This window comes from Eulemur rufifrons, chromosome 3 (assembly GCF_041146395.1).
Source record: "Eulemur rufifrons isolate Redbay chromosome 3, OSU_ERuf_1, whole genome shotgun sequence".
In the NCBI taxonomy this organism is placed as follows: domain Eukaryota; kingdom Metazoa; phylum Chordata; class Mammalia; order Primates; family Lemuridae; genus Eulemur; species Eulemur rufifrons.
The window spans coordinates 16,650,263-16,667,155 of NC_090985.1; the positions used below are offsets into that span (position 1 = coordinate 16,650,263).

At 50.5% G+C, this 16,893-nt stretch overlaps 2 protein-coding genes across 2 annotated transcripts in view; both read right to left on the reverse strand.

Annotated features, from left to right (window-relative positions):
• LYSMD4 (LysM domain containing 4) overlaps positions 1 to 16,893 on the reverse strand; it is a 234,995-nt gene that overhangs the window by 74,372 nt on the left and 143,730 nt on the right. The window lies entirely within an intron of this gene.
• The window catches only part of ADAMTS17 (ADAM metallopeptidase with thrombospondin type 1 motif 17), a 278,659-nt gene that overhangs the window by 8,187 nt on the left and 253,579 nt on the right, over positions 1 to 16,893 (reverse strand). The window contains exons 19-20 of the mRNA XM_069465782.1: positions 10,651 to 10,855; positions 7,266 to 7,418 (exon numbers count right to left, since the gene is read on the reverse strand). Of these exons, the coding sequence (XP_069321883.1) occupies positions 7,266 to 7,418; positions 10,651 to 10,855 (358 nt within the window). The remainder of the gene's footprint in view (positions 1 to 7,265; positions 7,419 to 10,650; positions 10,856 to 16,893) is intronic.

A 16,893-nucleotide genomic window follows, 5' to 3' on the forward strand; every position in this document is an offset into this window, starting at 1 on the left:
CCACCACACAGAGGCCATCCCCTGATGACATCCTTCACCGCAGCAGGGACTCCCTGCCCTTCACTTCTCCCAGCTGTAAAACAGCAACTGTAAATAACACCAGATCCCAACAGGATGTTTCGAGAATTAGCTAAAGGGGGCTGTAAAAATCTCGGGAAAAGGAAAACACTACAGGAATGTTTAATCCGTGCCTGGGCTCTGGCTCCTGCAGAGTGGCCCCGGGAAGGGGCTGCCCCCCACCCCACAGGCTCTGGGGTGAGCACAGGCCTGGGTTAGGGTGAAACAATGCCACGGTGAACTCTCAAGGTACGATGAAACCACCCACATCCTCACCGAGTGGGCCAGCCTGCCACTGGTGGGTTTTGAGTGGCAAAGAATATGAAAGGTGGGGGACAGGGGGTGGGGATAGAAAGGGAAAGAGAGAGAGAATCCTGACAGTAACTCTAATTCCTGTTTTTCTGAAAGGTGCTTGGCTGGTGAAATGTCAAAAGCTCTCCAAAAGCATTTTTGACAGATTTCCCCCCAGACTTGGCATGAGCAATGAAAACCTTGGAAGCTGTTGAAACCTGAAATAGCAGGTTTAAACAATAGTGAAAATCCCCACTCTCTCTGAGCTAGCTCTGAAACGGGAAATGCTTTCAGAGACAGACAGACAGACAGACACAGCCCCTCCCCCCCTTCAACTCTTCCTTCCTTTCAGGCAGTCTTCACTCAGGTGCCCTCATTCCTCCGAATTCAGAGCCTGCTGCCCTACAGATTCTGGCTGGGACTTTATAGCCAGGGCTCCAGGAGACTGAGGTGACCCCTGGCGACCTGCAGGGGCTGGGTATCCCCCAGAGCCCTTGGGGACCGGAGTGCAGAGGGAACTGCAGGGGCAGCTCTTGTCGCCTCTCCTGGGGCTGGAGCTGCTCCCCATTGGGTAACTCAGCTTCCTGTCACCAGCTTTCCTCCCCGCCCCGCTAGAGGAGGGTGGCCTCTATCCCCGAGAACGCTGCCCCAACCCAGCCTGCCCTGAGTCATGCCGTTATCACCTGTGGGCACTCAGCTGGGGCTCTTGCAGAATTGTTCTTCTAAGACAGAACTAGTTTATATGCCCATATAAGAAATAAGGTTTTGATGAGAGACAAGAGACCTGTGGATGATGGTGATGGTGAAAATGATGAGGATGAAGATGAGATGATGATGATCAAAATTTGCACCTACGAGGCATTTCTCAGTATGAGACACTGGGCTGAGCGCTTTACTTGGACGCCATTCATTCCTCAATCAGCCCCGTGAGGGGTACCCCCAGGCTCATTTGGCAGAGGACACTCCCAGACAAGGTTAGATGAGGCCACAGCAGAGCTGGGATGGGGACCTGTGTTGTTCTGACCACCTGCCCTGCTCTGAGGTCACTGACATAGTGTGTGGCAAAGCAAAGGTGTTTTTTTGGGACGATGGCTTCTAATTCACCAGCCACGCCCAGGCAGTGATCAGAACCTCGACCGTGGTACAGAAGAGTCCTGGGACAACGTGGCGTCCCCACTCTGATCTCACTCCACACAAAAGCAGCTGGCCTGATGGGGCATGCTGAGCAAATGGAGAGCAGGGACTGAGGGGACAAAGGCACTGGCCTTTAGACCCTTCATTCAGCACAGCCCCTGCGACCTGCTTCCCTTCCATGCAGCCACCTCTCCCGGCAATTTCCTAGGTTTTCACTGCCCTACAGCAAGCTCATTTCTGTGACTGGAGCAAGGACTGGGCCTTGGACTTTCCTCTGCAACCCCAGGGCCCGGGAGCAGGCTCTGTGTGCTAACACAAAGTGTTCCACACCAAGGCGGTATCTGACCACTCTACCTCCTGCCCCTGCCCAGAAAAGCACTGAATTTTGATAACCACCTTTCACTGCTGCTCAAACTCCTGAGAGTAATACTGAATGAAGAACTCAACTTTTAATTTCACAATTAAGGGGAGACTTAACATCCTATAGAGATAACAGATTTATACGAAAGTGTAAACAACTGTTACAAAGCCTTTTGGGGAAAAGGTTTTGATGAACACGGTGGGCTGGAGAGAGAGCAGGTAGATACTGGGTTTTATAACATGCATACGCCTATGATGGTCAGAGCTAAAGGCATCTTATAGCTCAGCTCCTTCTCGTTTCAAATTAGGAATCTAAGCTTCTGACACGACGGTGCCCTTGAAAGCAAGGTGGACTACGAGCCAGAAGGCAAAGACCAGACTCCTGGCCCTGTCATTTTCTAGTTTTGTGACCTTGGGAATAAAGCTATTTTATCACCATTCTGAGCCTCAGTTTCCTCATCTGTAAAATGGGGACAGATAGTTGTGAAGGTCAAATGACACACCATGAGCGAAAGTGCTTCATAAATTCTAAAGCAATGGTGAATGTCATAGGCCAGTGTCAGTGAGCCCAATACAAGCAGTATCACCTTCCACCAGCACCCACCCCTGGCTGTGGCTCCCCAGGCAGGGGCTGTCTGAGTCCCACCACATTGACTTCATACCCAGCCAGTGGGACTCAGTGTGGCCCACTGTAGCCAGCTTCCTGTCTGTCTGCCTCTAGGCCAAGTCGCTGTCCGCTACTGAACCTCCAGGGCCCAGCACAGCATCTGGTGCAGAACAGCAGCTCAGGAAATGCTGGTTGAATCGCAGTGATTTGGCCGCAGGCCCAGAGCAAGTGGGGTCCAAGCTGGGCAGGCAGGGGCCAAATCAAGGGCCACTTCATAAGTGGTGTCAGGGCTGGAACCTTAATAACTACCCCTTGTATGACACAAGGTCTCTTCATTGCTAGTCATGGAACTTGAGACTCCGTCTTGATGCCCAGGACACACAAAGGCATTTAACAGCTAGGTGTCTGAAGAACACACAGAGGTAGCAATGTGTGCATGAACTTCACCAGAGATGGGCTCTCCCTGACTTCCTCCTGGGGCTCACAGGTACTTCCACGTATATTGCATCATTTGATCTTCTGAAGGCCTCTGGGAGGGGCTAAAATCTCCATATTACAGACAGAAAGAAGGCTGGCTTAGGTTGGGAGGGTGCTTAGAAGCCCAAGTCAGACCAGCGCTTCCCATGGGGCCTCCACTGGCACCAGGAGGTCAATGACCACTTTGATCTTTTCAGCAAAAGGGAACACCATACTCTTAACATGGAGAGCCCATTTTTTTTTAAAAAACCGCATCCATTATAATCCCTCCAGAATAATTTGTTTCTCATTAGAAACATCCCATCATTTCAGTGGTGATTAATGTCCCTAGTCTTGAATCTGAAACATTTCAACTTTTGATCAGAAGTCATGCTATTCTAGAAAGAAATGAGACTTCCTCCTCCCCCGGGGTTGACTACATAGACCCAGCATTCAGTGGGCGAAAACAATGATTTGCATTGTCTTCTGGAAAGAGCTGATACCCCAGGCGGGAAGACAGCTGCAGGCCATTTCTCAACATACCAGAGCCGTAGTAATGCCCCAGGCAGGGAGGGACCGTGAAGTGTGTCTCTCTTAGGAGACCCTGGTTAGGGCTCGGCCATGTGCCAAGGTCAGGATGGCAGGGAGGGGGCTCCGTCCTCTCCGGGAGCCCGTCCTGCCTCACCCAGGCCAGTGCTGAGGAGCCGCGCATGCGCAGGCACCCTCGCCAGGAGCTAGCGCCGCTCAGCCCACACTTGCTGTAGTGTTTTCCTCCCAGGAACAAGAAACGAGGCAACTGCTTAAATTAAAAAAACTTCCACTCTGAGAGTGTTCACCCTTTTACCTAATTTCCTTTTAGGCAACTTCTCCGTTGCCTTCAAAGCCTGACACGTGGTTTGGAGGCTGGTTACAGGAAAGGACCCCACAGCGACTGGTTTAAAAATGCAGCGGAGCCACCTGTGCACCAACAGCACCACCTGCAAGCTGGACAGCAAAGACCCACATAAACCACGGAGCAAGTCCAGTCTGAGTGAGTGAAAACGTCCGGGAAGATCCACCTTGTAGAATCCACTTACGTTGGCCCAGTCACTCAGGGAGTGAGGACACGGGGCTTCATAGGGAACCGTATTCTTCCCACTTGTGCGTGGAAGGCGGAGCGGGAAAAACGATGGGCCAATTTCCATGCCTGTACGGGGGGAAAGGTGCCCCAGTGAGGGCGGTGGGAAGGAGGGCAGTGAGGTGGACAGTTGGAGTGGGCTCTCGTGTTGACGTCTACGCAGCCCCACCCGTTTGCTCCCAGTCCACCATGCACACACTCAGACTTCCAGTTTAGCATCCCTGCAGCCCTCTCTGCTTGGTAGGACAAACCTTCCCCCAGGCTCTGGCTCTGGCCAGGCGCCCACGCCGAGTGCTCTTCACAATGGCTTGGCACACACGGATCGGATGCCAGCGGATGCCAGCCCTGAAGAGCAGCCAAGATGTGGGGGAGGCCTTTCCATTGATCCCCCTTGTTCTGACTGCCAGGGACGGCTGATCGAGCTGGCTGTGGCAAAAGCGGGCACTGTAACTCGCAACATTTGACTGTGCTGAAAGCTGGGCATGGCTGATAAAAGAGAAAGGCCAGACAAAAGGCTCTGTCTCGCCTGGACGGCACTCCGGGGGCAGTGCGTGCTGAGTTTGCAGGACAGCGTGCCAGCGTCCTCGGCTGAGGAGGGACTCTGAACAACAGAGGAGGGAAGGCTCCCAGGCTGAGCGAGCCACATGCTACGTGAGCACCAGGTCTCGGGCAGGGCTGTGCTGAGCTTGCCATGTACTAGTCCTGCCCATCCTTTGGTGTTATGCTGCTCCTTGGACCAGGAAGTTCATTGTACTTAAGAAAACAAAAGGGTCCAGCTAGTCCTCAAAACCAGAATGGTTAGGCTGAAGAAACTCAGGCCCTGGCTGGCCAATGACCATCTGCAGGGTACCCCTGGCTCCAAGGCACTGTCATTGTGACTCCCTGAGCCCTTCTGGCTATTTCTACCATATGGCCTGAGCCCTGAATTGGGGTCTAGGAGCTTGGACTCTGCCAGAGGAGTGTGGGCAGGTCACTTAGCTGCTCTGACCCTCTATTTCCTCTTCTGTACAACAGGGATGACAACCCTGGATACAGAGGACCAGTAACGTGAGGCACAGCAGTATAACCCAAAGAGGAAACCAGTGGCAGGCACCCCCAACCTGGGATGGGCACGAGTGACCACTCCTCTCCTCTGCCTCCTGCCCCCAGGACACCTGTGGCCACAGGCATCAACAATAGCATAGGCTGCATTTAGAGTGTGACCACTAGGACCCTGCTAATTCCCCAGCTAGAATGACAACTTTCTTCCAATTCACACCTGGGCATTTGATCTCCAAACAACGTTATTCTGCCTGTCACTGTGTTGGGGACTTTCCCCCTCCACGTCTGCTGGACTCTCTGTAACCACTTAGGCGTAATGTAACCATCAATTTTTTAGATGATTCTGACATAGAACATTTACAAACATTCTGCTTATGGATCAGAACTTAATCTGTTGATGTGGACAGCTCACCTACATTTCCCTGGGCTGGGGCTGGTGACCTTTCTCGAGCTGGGTCTGGATGTACTTGGACAGGAGACATTTCTTGGCATCATTCTATAAAAGAGTGGGAAGCCCTACTGACAACACAAGGTTAAATCAGATCAGAATGCGCAGTCCTGGGGACTATGTCCCGCAGCAGTGTGAGCACTGGGTGGATTTTAGGCAGTGAAACAGGCTTAATTGTAAAAGTGCTTAGTCACATATATTATTCCCTTGAAACCTCTGAGCATCTCTGAGAAACAGGCAGGGCCAGCATTCATGATTCCCATTTCAGAGATAAAGAGACGGAGGGTCAGAGAGGTTAAGACACATAAGTGGAGACTCGGAGCTGCAAATCAGCCCCTCAATGTCTCTACCACACAATCCCAGGTTCTCAAGGCTCAAAACACATTATCTCTTTTCCCAGAGCCTTGAGGTTAACTTTCTCTCCAGTATAGGATTCATCCTGGCAGCTCCACACTAAGCTTTATTAACACCTTAGTTACTGTGTGACATCCCTGTTTTTTGCAGGGGAGGGAGGAACTGACTGATGGCCTCAGTTCTACTGCTTTGGTCAGATGTTTGGATCAGGGAGAAGATAGGAAGGAGGTGTTTTTGGTCTTCCTCAAATTTACTATTACATAGAGGTGGCAATTTAGCACAGCCAGGCAAACGGGGAGGAATTTGGCTTTTTTTGCACTCGAAGGGTTTGGAAAGGTTTGTGTTCTGACTTGGGTCAGTAGAGGAGATGGTGGCATTTCTGCAGGAATCAGATTCTAGTAAGTTTTTCTTTCCAATGGACAAATCACTCTTCCTTCCAGAAAGCGGAGGAAGAAATCAAAATATCTGCTTGAGCCATGTTGCCAGATTTTCAGAGCAAAGCCAGAATTCAAATTTTCAGGTGAAATGCTCCCATTTTTAAATGTTAGCAACTAATTTCAAAATGCTTAAGATATCATGCAGGCTGAGCAAAACCCAATGGCTCCCGGTCACCAGTTTGTAACCTCTGAGTGAAGAGATATCAGGACAAGCAAGCAGGGAGTTTTCCAGCTGCTGAGACCATAAGGGAACACATACCCCTATGCTTTCCTTAGACATTGCACAGCTTTCCTGAAAAGGCTCTCTAGAAAACCCACTGGCTGGTTCCTGCACATGGCAGTGGCGCGCACCTCAGTTTCCAGCAAACAGGAGTCATTCAGAGATATTGAGTGAATGAATAAGAGAAGGGTTAAACAACAAAGAATTTTTTTACATGAAAAAACATTCAATTGCCATTTAAACCCTCCTTGCCCCTTGAGGGTGCTGGCCGCCATGGCTCTGCGACACCCCTCCCTGCCCCCACCAAGGACCCCAATGCTCTGCCTCTGCAACATCCAGGCCCTTGCCCAGGGTTCTGGAAGGGAATGGAAGTGATGATTGCCCCACGTGCCCCTCTCTCTCTGTCTGGGCCAAGCCCACAGCAGGATGCTGGAGCCCGGCCAGACACTCTGCACTCTGGAGCCCCCGCGTCCTGCTCAGGGCTGCATTCGGTTTCCTTTCAAACACACGTGAAACGGTCGAAGGCTCCCAGCAGGACCCAGGGCACAGTGCTGGGGCAGAGGGCAAGAGAAGCAGGGAAGGAAGCCCGTGGGGGTGATGGGCAGGTGCAGTGTGTGGAAAGAAAGTGCATTTGCCTGGTTGGACTGCGCCCGCCTCATAGAACTGGGGCCCGTCACCGAGTTGCCTAAGCTCGAACCCCTGCGCTGCGGTGGTAGCCGGCAATGTCAGCGCGCTGCTCTCACCTTGGACCAGTCCCCTGTTTTCCACTCGTAGCAGCCCGAGTAGTCCTCACACGCCTCCTCGGCTCTCGGCCTCATGGACGCGTCGCATTTCCCTTGGGAGTTGGTGCATGTCACGGTCCGTTTCCGAGTCCCTTTACCACAGTTGGCAGAACACTGCAAGACACCATTGGGATGGTTAATCCAGTCTGATTTGGTTCAGGTCCATGAGTAACTCTTTAAGTCCCTGCTGTGTGCCATGCCTGGTGTGGGGATGCCAACATGAGAACCTCAAAAAGCTCAGTCTGCAGAGTCCTACATGTCTGAGAGACCAGTGTGGGAGAGGGACACAGGAGTCAAGATTTGGAAGAACTTGGGGTGCCCAGAAGGTCAAATGAGGTGAGTGCAATTCAGTGGCTGCCTTAGGTCCAAAAGACCAGTGCAATGCATGAGTTCAAAGGGCAGTGGCTGGGGGGAATCATGAGTAGAGTGGAGGACAGGGGACAGCTGGAGCAAGGTGAGGCTCCCAGAGCAAAGAGGGCTGAGGCCCTGGCACCTCCCACCTGCCTTGCCTGGGCCAGCCTGGGGCACAGGCCCGATCCAGGGTGGAGGAGGAGGAGACAGACAGAAGGCAAAGCCACAGGTAACCTCACAAGGCAGGGGGCCAGCCTCACGGAGAGCACTAGGGAATGTTTTAACATGGACACCAAGAATGGCAGCAGAGGAATGCTCCCGGTGCTCCTTTACTTGCTTCCTGGGAGACCTGGCAAGGGGCAGTGGGGAGGGCCCGGGTGGGGCCTGAGAGCTCAGGAACCATGTGCAAGCCTTGGAGAATTCAGCATTCCCATGCCCCCGGGCAGCATGAGGGAGCGATGAGAGACAGCAGGACATAAGCATAGCGGCACTCTGCCAGGCGTCTGGAGCCTGCTCCTGGCACGCGCCACACAGGGGTTCGGGGAGGGATGGTGCCAAGGCTGGCAAGAGCGCTTCCCATCTCCAAAAGCAAAGGAGAAGGGAGCCCGGGCAGAGCTGATGCGTGGCCTTGGGGAGGGCAAACCTGACAAGTGCACAGGAGCTGGCCCAGGGAGCCCTCCCTCTCACTTGTGACTTCCCTGCGAGGCCCTGTCCCCACCGTGGATGCAAACATGTAACTCAGCGGGCTGAAGGCTGGATTCTGCCAAGGAGACGTCATACTTGCTCAGTTTACCAAAAATGTGGCAGGCGACAGCAGCGCCTCAGAGTTACAACAAACTCAACTTTTAAAAAACGTTCTACTGTGTCCGCTTAAAAAAAGGTCCACAAAGGACAACCATTATTCTTGATATTTCTATCCTTAACATTTAGCCCACAATAGTATCTAGCTTTCTCTTTCCTATGAATTCATTTCAGCTCTCCGTCTGAATGTCCTGGGGGATTTTCTTTCAAGACTAATCTAGACTGGTTTGTGTCAGAAGAAATACACGGGCTTCAGAAAGGGTTGATGTGCCCTGGGGGAGTGGGGAGAGCAGGCGCATTAGATCCTGCGGTGGGGTGAGGGGCTGCTTTAAAGGGACCTTATCTGCGCGAACCTAGGCTTAGCCCCCTTGGACCAGCAGCCCATTCGCAGGCAGCCTTTCTCCTTGGGGAAGGGCGGTGCTGCTGGCTGACACCACCTCCGAAGGAACCCAAGAGGGGTGGTGTCGGGTTCTCTCTTCGCTCCCCATCAGGGGTGGGGCCGGGAAGCTGAGGGCAGGAGGGACTCCTCACCTTCTGCTTCCTTCTGGATATTTGATCCTCCTTCTAATAAAGTCAGGAAGCAGCTGGGGCGTAGGAAGTGAGCGATCAACACTGCTGGCTGAACAAAAGCCATCAATAAAGACCCACCCACGAGGAATGAAACCCATTTGCTTACAGCAAAAGAAAGGCTCTTGGGCCTTCAGCACGTGGAGAAGGAGCAGAAATACCAGTTTTGTGAGCTTCTCAAGGGGGAATGGTTTGATTCCAAGTTAAATGTTTAGAAGGAAGCCTTTTGCTCAAGCTGATAGCTCAGCCAGCGTTAGGCTGACTGGTGCGGACACCAGTTCAGGATTAGCATTAGGTATACACAGAGATAACAAACACACGGCAATTTCTTTAAATCTTGCTCCAATTGTCTCACATTTTCCAAACGTTGTGATCGGCAGTGTCATAATGATACATGATGATGTCAGGCTTGGTAGGAGGCATGTTTTTTTTTTGTTTTTTTTTTTTCCGTAAGAGCGTCTGAGTGGAAAATTTATGGTCTTGATCTGGTTAAAGCATGAATCTTATTTAGACCAGGCCATCGAGGCCCTATGGCTCACCTGGGAAGGGGAAAGGGAAGGGACTGATGCCAGCTTCTACTCTTCCAGGGGAAAAAAAAAATCCCTTGAATATTAAATTTACAAACCTAAGTACATATAGAGAAAAAAAGAAACAAAAAACAAATTTTAAAACTCTCCTCGTTTCCTAAAACATCATAAATGGTAAAGACTCGGGTCTTTAAATGAGTGCACGTCAAAATCTGTCTGAAAATTAAACTCAGTTTTAGAGCAACCAATGGCAGACTTTTTGTTCATTAAAAATGGGCTAATTTTTTTATTCAAAATAATTCCAACTGTTTGGCAATAAAAGGGAGCTTCAAAAATATTTTCCACACTGAAGAGCGTCTTGGATTGAGCCTCTTTGAGCTTCCCCAGACTACAGTGGGTGTTCCACCCTGGGGGAAGCCTGCCCCTTACTCAGCTGTTGTTTGCTGCTTTATCACCAACCAAAATCAATATCGATGCAAAGTCAATGCAAAGCCCTGAAGGATGACATCACTAAAGACCGAATCGTATTCTCAAGACTAACCTTCGAAATGAAGATGTTAGGCTTAACTGACTTCTTTCAAAATGTTTTATGACATGAGATTTGTAACCGCAACTTGTACACTAAAAGCTGTCCCTCCCGGCATGCGACTTGTGCAATCTACACACTGCTGTGGAGTTAGAGGGAAGCCTTTGAAACCACCTTCCCAGCCTGGCCACACTACGGTGCAAATGTGCCCAAAGGAGAATTAAAAGGTGAGTGGGAGTCTGTGTATCCACCTTTATGTGAGAATCGCTGTGGGACATGGGATCAAATAGTGCTTTCACTGTGGTGTCAACATACACGTCATCAAAAACACGAATGCCTGGTGTGTACCATACGTATGGGTGCTTCTGCAGATACGCTGTCATGTCAAACTGTATTTGAGAGTATGCACGCTAGAACGTAACTTGGAGCAGGCCTGTGGGCAGGTGAGGGCCATGAGGCACAGGAATGTGTCACAAACACCATGGGGCAACAGGTGCCATGTCAGGGTCCCTGTGGATGAGGCTTGGAAGCCCTTACTGTGGTTTCAGCCCCGACAGCAAGCCCAGGCACCCACCTGTGACCACTCAGACGCCTCCCAGATGGACAGGCAGTCTTGGCCTTCGCAGCTCTGCACCGGCGCTGGCCGGGGGCCTGGGCAGTACAGGGGCCGTGTGGCGACGTGGGTGCCATTCTGTAGTTGGTACACACAGGTCACCTCCCGGTGCTGGAAGCCCTTCTCACAGGTCGCCGAGCAGGGGCTCCACGGGCCCGCCACCCACCTGCCAGAGGGAGGAAAGACAGAGAGAGAATGAATGGGGTGAGAGGCCAGCTTCCCCAGAGAGCCTTCCAGATGGATCATGGCATCCAGGGCCTGTGGGAGGAGAGAGGGAGGCAGACTCAGGGAGCTCTGCAATCGACTCTGCAGATAATTCTGGAACATTGGAGCAGAGGGGCTGAGCTGAGTGGTCATCTGGCTCAACGGCCTCCTCAGCACATTCTGTCTGCACACAGCACCCTGCGGCAGATGGAGCTATCTGGTCACTTCGCTCCCGGGAGTGGCATTACATATCCCTGCTGTTGTCACGGGACGTGCTTCGTGCAATGGGGTGTGAGTGGACAGTGCGGCCGGCCACATCCTGGCAGAAGCTCTGAATGTGGCTGTGTGGTTTGGCGCTGATGCTTTCTTTCTTGCCCTCTGCCAGGAGAACAGCAGGTCCCAATTCAGCCTGTGCTCTGCAACAACACAATGTGACATTGTTGTGTGACACAGAGATGTCACCTACTTGGTCCCTGGCTGAGCCGGCCAGCTTTGCCCTCTCTCTTGTCCTGCCTCCAACAGCCCTAGCTCCCAGGAGCTCACCACTTGACAAGGCACCTTGATCCCTGGAGGGCTGGGTCTGACGGTGATTCAGCTCATCCTCAATAGTCAAAACTATCCTGAATTCCACCTGAAACCAAACCTGACCACACTGGGCTGCCCCACTGTTTAGGAACATCTGTGGCACTTCCCCTCCTGCAGTGCACTTCGAGTGGGCACCGCATGGTGCCAGCATCCGTTGCTGTCCAGTTCTGGCCGACCTGCTCAGCCTTCCACCCACACACTGCATGTTTACGGAGGGCCTCCCTCGTGCCTGGGCACAGTCTAGGTTCTGACGATGAGGCAGTGACTGAAACAAAGTCCCTGCCCTCGGGAGCTTACATTCTCATGGGGATGGATGGCAAACCAGTGAACAAATATAATGCAACATGGCACAGCACACATAACATATGCGCTACCTATGAATAGAGACGACGCCACATGGTCACAAGTGCTTTAGTGACAAGTCCGGCAGCATTAGGCAGAACAGGGACTAGGTGGGGTGAGTGCTGTTTTACACAGTAGTGAGGACGGCCTCGCTGGTAAGCTGGCACCTGAGCAGAGCCTGGGAGGAAGTTGAGCCCCACGGCCATCTGGAGAAAGGCTTCCAGGCAGAGGGCAAGGCGGGTGCAACGCCCCTGGTGGAGCAGCGACAAGGAGTCCAGTGCGGCTAGGGGAGGGAGGGAGCAGGGGAGTGAGGGAGAAGGTGGGATCTGGGTGGTGACTGTGGTCCACACAGAGGTCATGCCCAGGACACAGGGTGGTGGGGCTGGGGGGCAGGAGGGGGAAGGTTGGGAGAGGTTCAGCAGTCCTGACCAGCACGTGTCTATACCTCCCACTCCATCACTGAATTGAAAAGTCAGGTCTGCAGGGAAAGAGACTCAAGAAGAACATGAAAAAAATTTCATTCAAAAGGTTTTGTATATTTGAGAGGCTTCCCACAAAAATGATTTCTTGATTTGGGCAATTTGCAGAAACTGACTTGGGAGGGGTGCTGTCTTCACAGGTGAGGCTCTGCAGAGCTGCGAGGAATGGCCTTCCAGCCTCTTCTCTCCTTTGCCTCTGCTGGCAGACTGGAAAACAGCCCATGCACCTCTCCTTCCACAGGTGGTATCTCAAGGAAATGTCATCGTGGGCTAAACGACGGGACCCATGGTCCTCAGAGTCACTATCCAAGACTCAGGCAGCCACAGGGGAGGGAGGCCCAGGACCCAGCAGGTGGGAGGACCCTGGAGGGGTGGGGATAGGCTCAGCCAGGCTGGGCTGCTGTCTCTCTTTGGGATTTGGTGACAGGCTGGGCTGCTTGGTGACAACACCCTGAAAGAGTCCAGTGTGAAGAGCAATCTCATCCATTCCTGTCCCGGGGAGACATGGGCGGTCTGATTTGGAAAGCTGCACGGAGCAAAGCTCTCACTTCTCCTTCATTCTCTGCCAAGAGTGAGGCTGAAAGACCAGGCTCACACTGAGCCCCAGAGGGTCAGCCCTGTGACCCCAATGCAGGCACGGTCACCCCTCTTGTTTGTGCCCAGTCCTTTCCCGCCACCATCTGGTTCTCAAGCCCACTGTAGAGGAAGCGGCGCAAGGCCCGCTGGTCTCCCTCTGCAGACGGAGAGCCCGACTTGGAGAGGCAGCAGGACTGGCCCAAGGACACCCGGCTCCTAGGCAGGTGGGTCCTCCGTGCCCTAATCCAGGGCTTTCTTTTTTCATTCATGTACTCACACTTGCAGGGGCCGCACCTGACCGGCCTCATCGTGAACACTCTGGGCGTAAAGGTCCTGCGCACTGAAGTCAGACACTCCCAGTTCTCAGGAGGATCCTGCGGTCAGACAGGCCCGGGATTCAACGTCCTCACTACACTGATTTCCCAGCTGTGTGACCTGGGGGGAGTTGGCATTCGAGCCTCAGTTTCCCTCTTTGTAAAATGTTTGTATTAGCTCTCGTCTCACGGGCGGCGTGTTGGAGGTGTGACTGAAGTGACCGCTACCCAGTGCTCAGCCCGGCCTGACCCTCCCAGGCCTGATAAATCCCAGCTGTGATGACTGCTGTGACTGTTATTCTCAATCTAAGCATAGGCTTTGTTAAGAGGAGCTGTTGTTCCCCCAAAGCCCTCTGGAATGGCGTCTGTGTGGACATTCTAAACCAAAACCAGAGATGGACAAATTCACCTTAATTTTTTCTAATTTTCAATATACTCGCATGATTCGGATGAGGGGAATAGGAAAAACAGCCCCAGGCCTCTGAGCCCTGACTCCTATATCCTGGTGCAAGTTACTCACCTCCTCTGGGCTTGGGATTCCTCATCTGTAAAGCAGGGGCCAGAGCAGTGCGCGTGTCTGTGAGAACTGGCTGATAAACACGCGGCAGATGCCGTGCAGAGGGGGCTGCAGGGATGTACGTCCCTCCCTTTTCTCCCTGGTGCAGGGCCACTGTCCATGGGGTTGTGAACATCTGGCCCCAGGGAAAGCAAACACTTTGCTCTACTTTACTGTGGGAGACAAGGCTTTTCCCAGGACACCTGCAACTTCGTTCACCTTGTGGGCTGCAGGCCGGGAGGGAGGGAGGGGACAAGACAGAGGCTGGTCAGCCAAGAGCCTGTGCTCGCAGGCCCTTCCCAAGAAACACCCTGGGCAGCATCGGCCTCTCCTGTCTGCCTGACACCGAGTCCCTCTCTCGGCTCCTGGCAGATTGCAGCCAGCAGCTCTACTATGAGAACAATCAAAACACAACTTTAACATGTGCCGTATATCATCTCTGAAGATACGTGTCTGCTTTTATTGAACAGATGTCGGCAAAGAAGGAGCAGGAGAGGTACACCGGGACTTAACGAGCTGGGCTGTGCTATTCTCCCAGGGGACCCAGAGGGACGCTTTACAGCTGCACGTGAGGGTTCGACACGGCCTCTCTCCACTTAAAACTTGAGAATTATGAGTTCTCGTATACATTTCCTCGAAAAGTAATATTATTCACATCTTTGTTTTTTAAAAGAGGAAATGAAAATCTGAAGCGCATCATACGGAGTGATGTGCAGGTCTGTGAATATGAGCTTTTCTGGAAGCAGATACTTCTGCCTGCAGAGAGGCCCAGCAGTGCAGAGAAAGTTCTCTTCTGTAGGGTTAATAATGAGGACTACTGAAAGAAACAGCTTTCAGCCTCAAATCCTGATTAAAAAAACACTCATTTCTAGGTTTCAGTATATCAGTTCACTCCTGAGAATTGAGATAGGCAATTGCCCAGGATCTGAGATCTTTCCATGTTTTCCTGAAAAGGTCCTTGGACCATTATGGTTTGTTCGCACTTGCTGGGGAAAGAAAGAGAAAGGAGGGAAGGAGAAAAGGAAGGGAGGGGGTGAGGGGTAGGAAGGTAGGGCTTTAATATTTTGCTAAAATATGGTTTAAGATAAACTGTTTCTAAAATAGTTTCTCTAATTATGACATTTTGGAGAGTTTCCCATGTGCCAAGCAATGTTCTGAGCACTTGATAGGCTCAACTTATTTGACCTTTGCAATGATCCTACGCAGACCCATTCTACAGATGAGGAAATCGAGGCATAGACAGGTTAAGTGGCTTGTTCAAGGTCACACATTAGTAGGTGGCAGAGCCATTTGTCAGCAGTTTCATGAAGATATAATTCACATACCATACAACTCATCCATTTAGAGAGTATAATTCACAATATTCGCAGTTATGAAGCCACCACCACAATCAATTTTAGAGTATTATCATCACTCCAAAAAGATACCCTTTAGTTGGCATCTTCCAATACCCCCCGATCCTTCCCAGTTCTGGACAATCCTAAATCCATGGTCTCCATAGATTTGCCTATTCTGGATGTTTCATAGAAGTGGAGTCATTTAATATGTGGTGTACTGTGACTGCCTTCTTTCAATTAGCCTGATTTTTTAAGGTTGATCCATGTTGTGAAAGCATATCTGCACTTCATTCCTTTTTACTACCAAATAATATTTTATTGAATGGATATACCACATTTTATTTATCCATTCATCAGTCTATAGAAATTTGGGTTGTTTCCACATTTTGGCAATGTTGAATAACGTTTACTATAAACATCTGTGCACAAGTTTTTGGAGGGATATATGTTCTCATTTCTCCTGGGTATATACCTAGAATAGAATTGCTGGATCACACAGGAACTCTATGTTTAACAATTTGATGAACACCAGGCTGTCTTCAACAGCAGCGACACGATTTTACATTCCCACCAGCCATGTACGAAGGCTCTACCTTCTCTATATCCTCACAAATACTGCTATCATCTGTCCGTCTTTTTTTGATTATAAACATCTTAGTAAGTGTAAAATTGTATCTCAGTGTATTTTTTATTGTGGTAAAATATACATAACGGAATTTACCATCTTAACCATTGGTAAGTGTGCAGTTGAATGGCATTATGTACATTCACATTACTGTACAACCATCACCACCATCCAATTTCAAAATTTTTGTCTTCCCAAACAGAAACTCTGTCCCCATTAATTACCAACTCCCCACTCCTTTCTCTCTCCAGCCCCTGGCACCCACCATTCTATTTTCTGTCTCTGTGAATTCGCTATTCTAGGACCCTTACATAAGTGGATCCTATAGATCTGTCCTTCTGCGACTGGCTTATTTCACTCAGCACAATGTCCTCAAGGTTCATACATGTTGTAGCATGGGTCAGAATTCTCTTCCTTTGTAAGGCTGACTACACAAATCAATTAGAAAAACAGAGCCCAATCAGATAATGGGCAAAGAACAGAAGAATAAATCACAGCAGAAGAAAGTAAGTATCTCCCAAACATATGCGAATACCAAACCTCACTACAGAGCAGGGGATTTAAAAAATCAAACAATAAGGCACCATTTGATGCCCATCAGATTGGCATCACTGAACAGTGTGACTAAACCAGATTTGGCCACGACTAGAGAAATGGGAGTTTCACGGTGTTGGTGAGACAGTGTCTACAGGTAATTCAAGGTGTATATAACCTACGACTCAGCAATCCCCCTTTTAGGGGAACAGGTTCTTGCACATGTACCCAAAGAAACTGCTCAAGGATGTTCACTGCTTAACTGTATAAACCCCAAATGGCAAACCACCTAGATGTCCATCAATGGTGGAATGAATAAATATAGAACATGAAATAATATAAAGAAAGTGGACACACTAGAGCTACAGCGGTGACATGGACAATTTCCAGAGGCAAGATGGATGTACATATGCTAACAGACTGTTTACAACATGCCAGACAATACTCTTTTTTTAGGGGGGTAGATACATACATATATAGTAAAAATGTGAAGCATATATACCAACAGGGGGAAGGAGGATTACGGGCTTGGGGAGGAGTCAAAGAGGACTTTCAATGTGTCTATAACATATTATCACTTAAAATGTGTGAACAAGTACAAAAATTGTGAAGATCTGTTAAAATTGGGATGTGTGGATTAGTTAATCTCAGT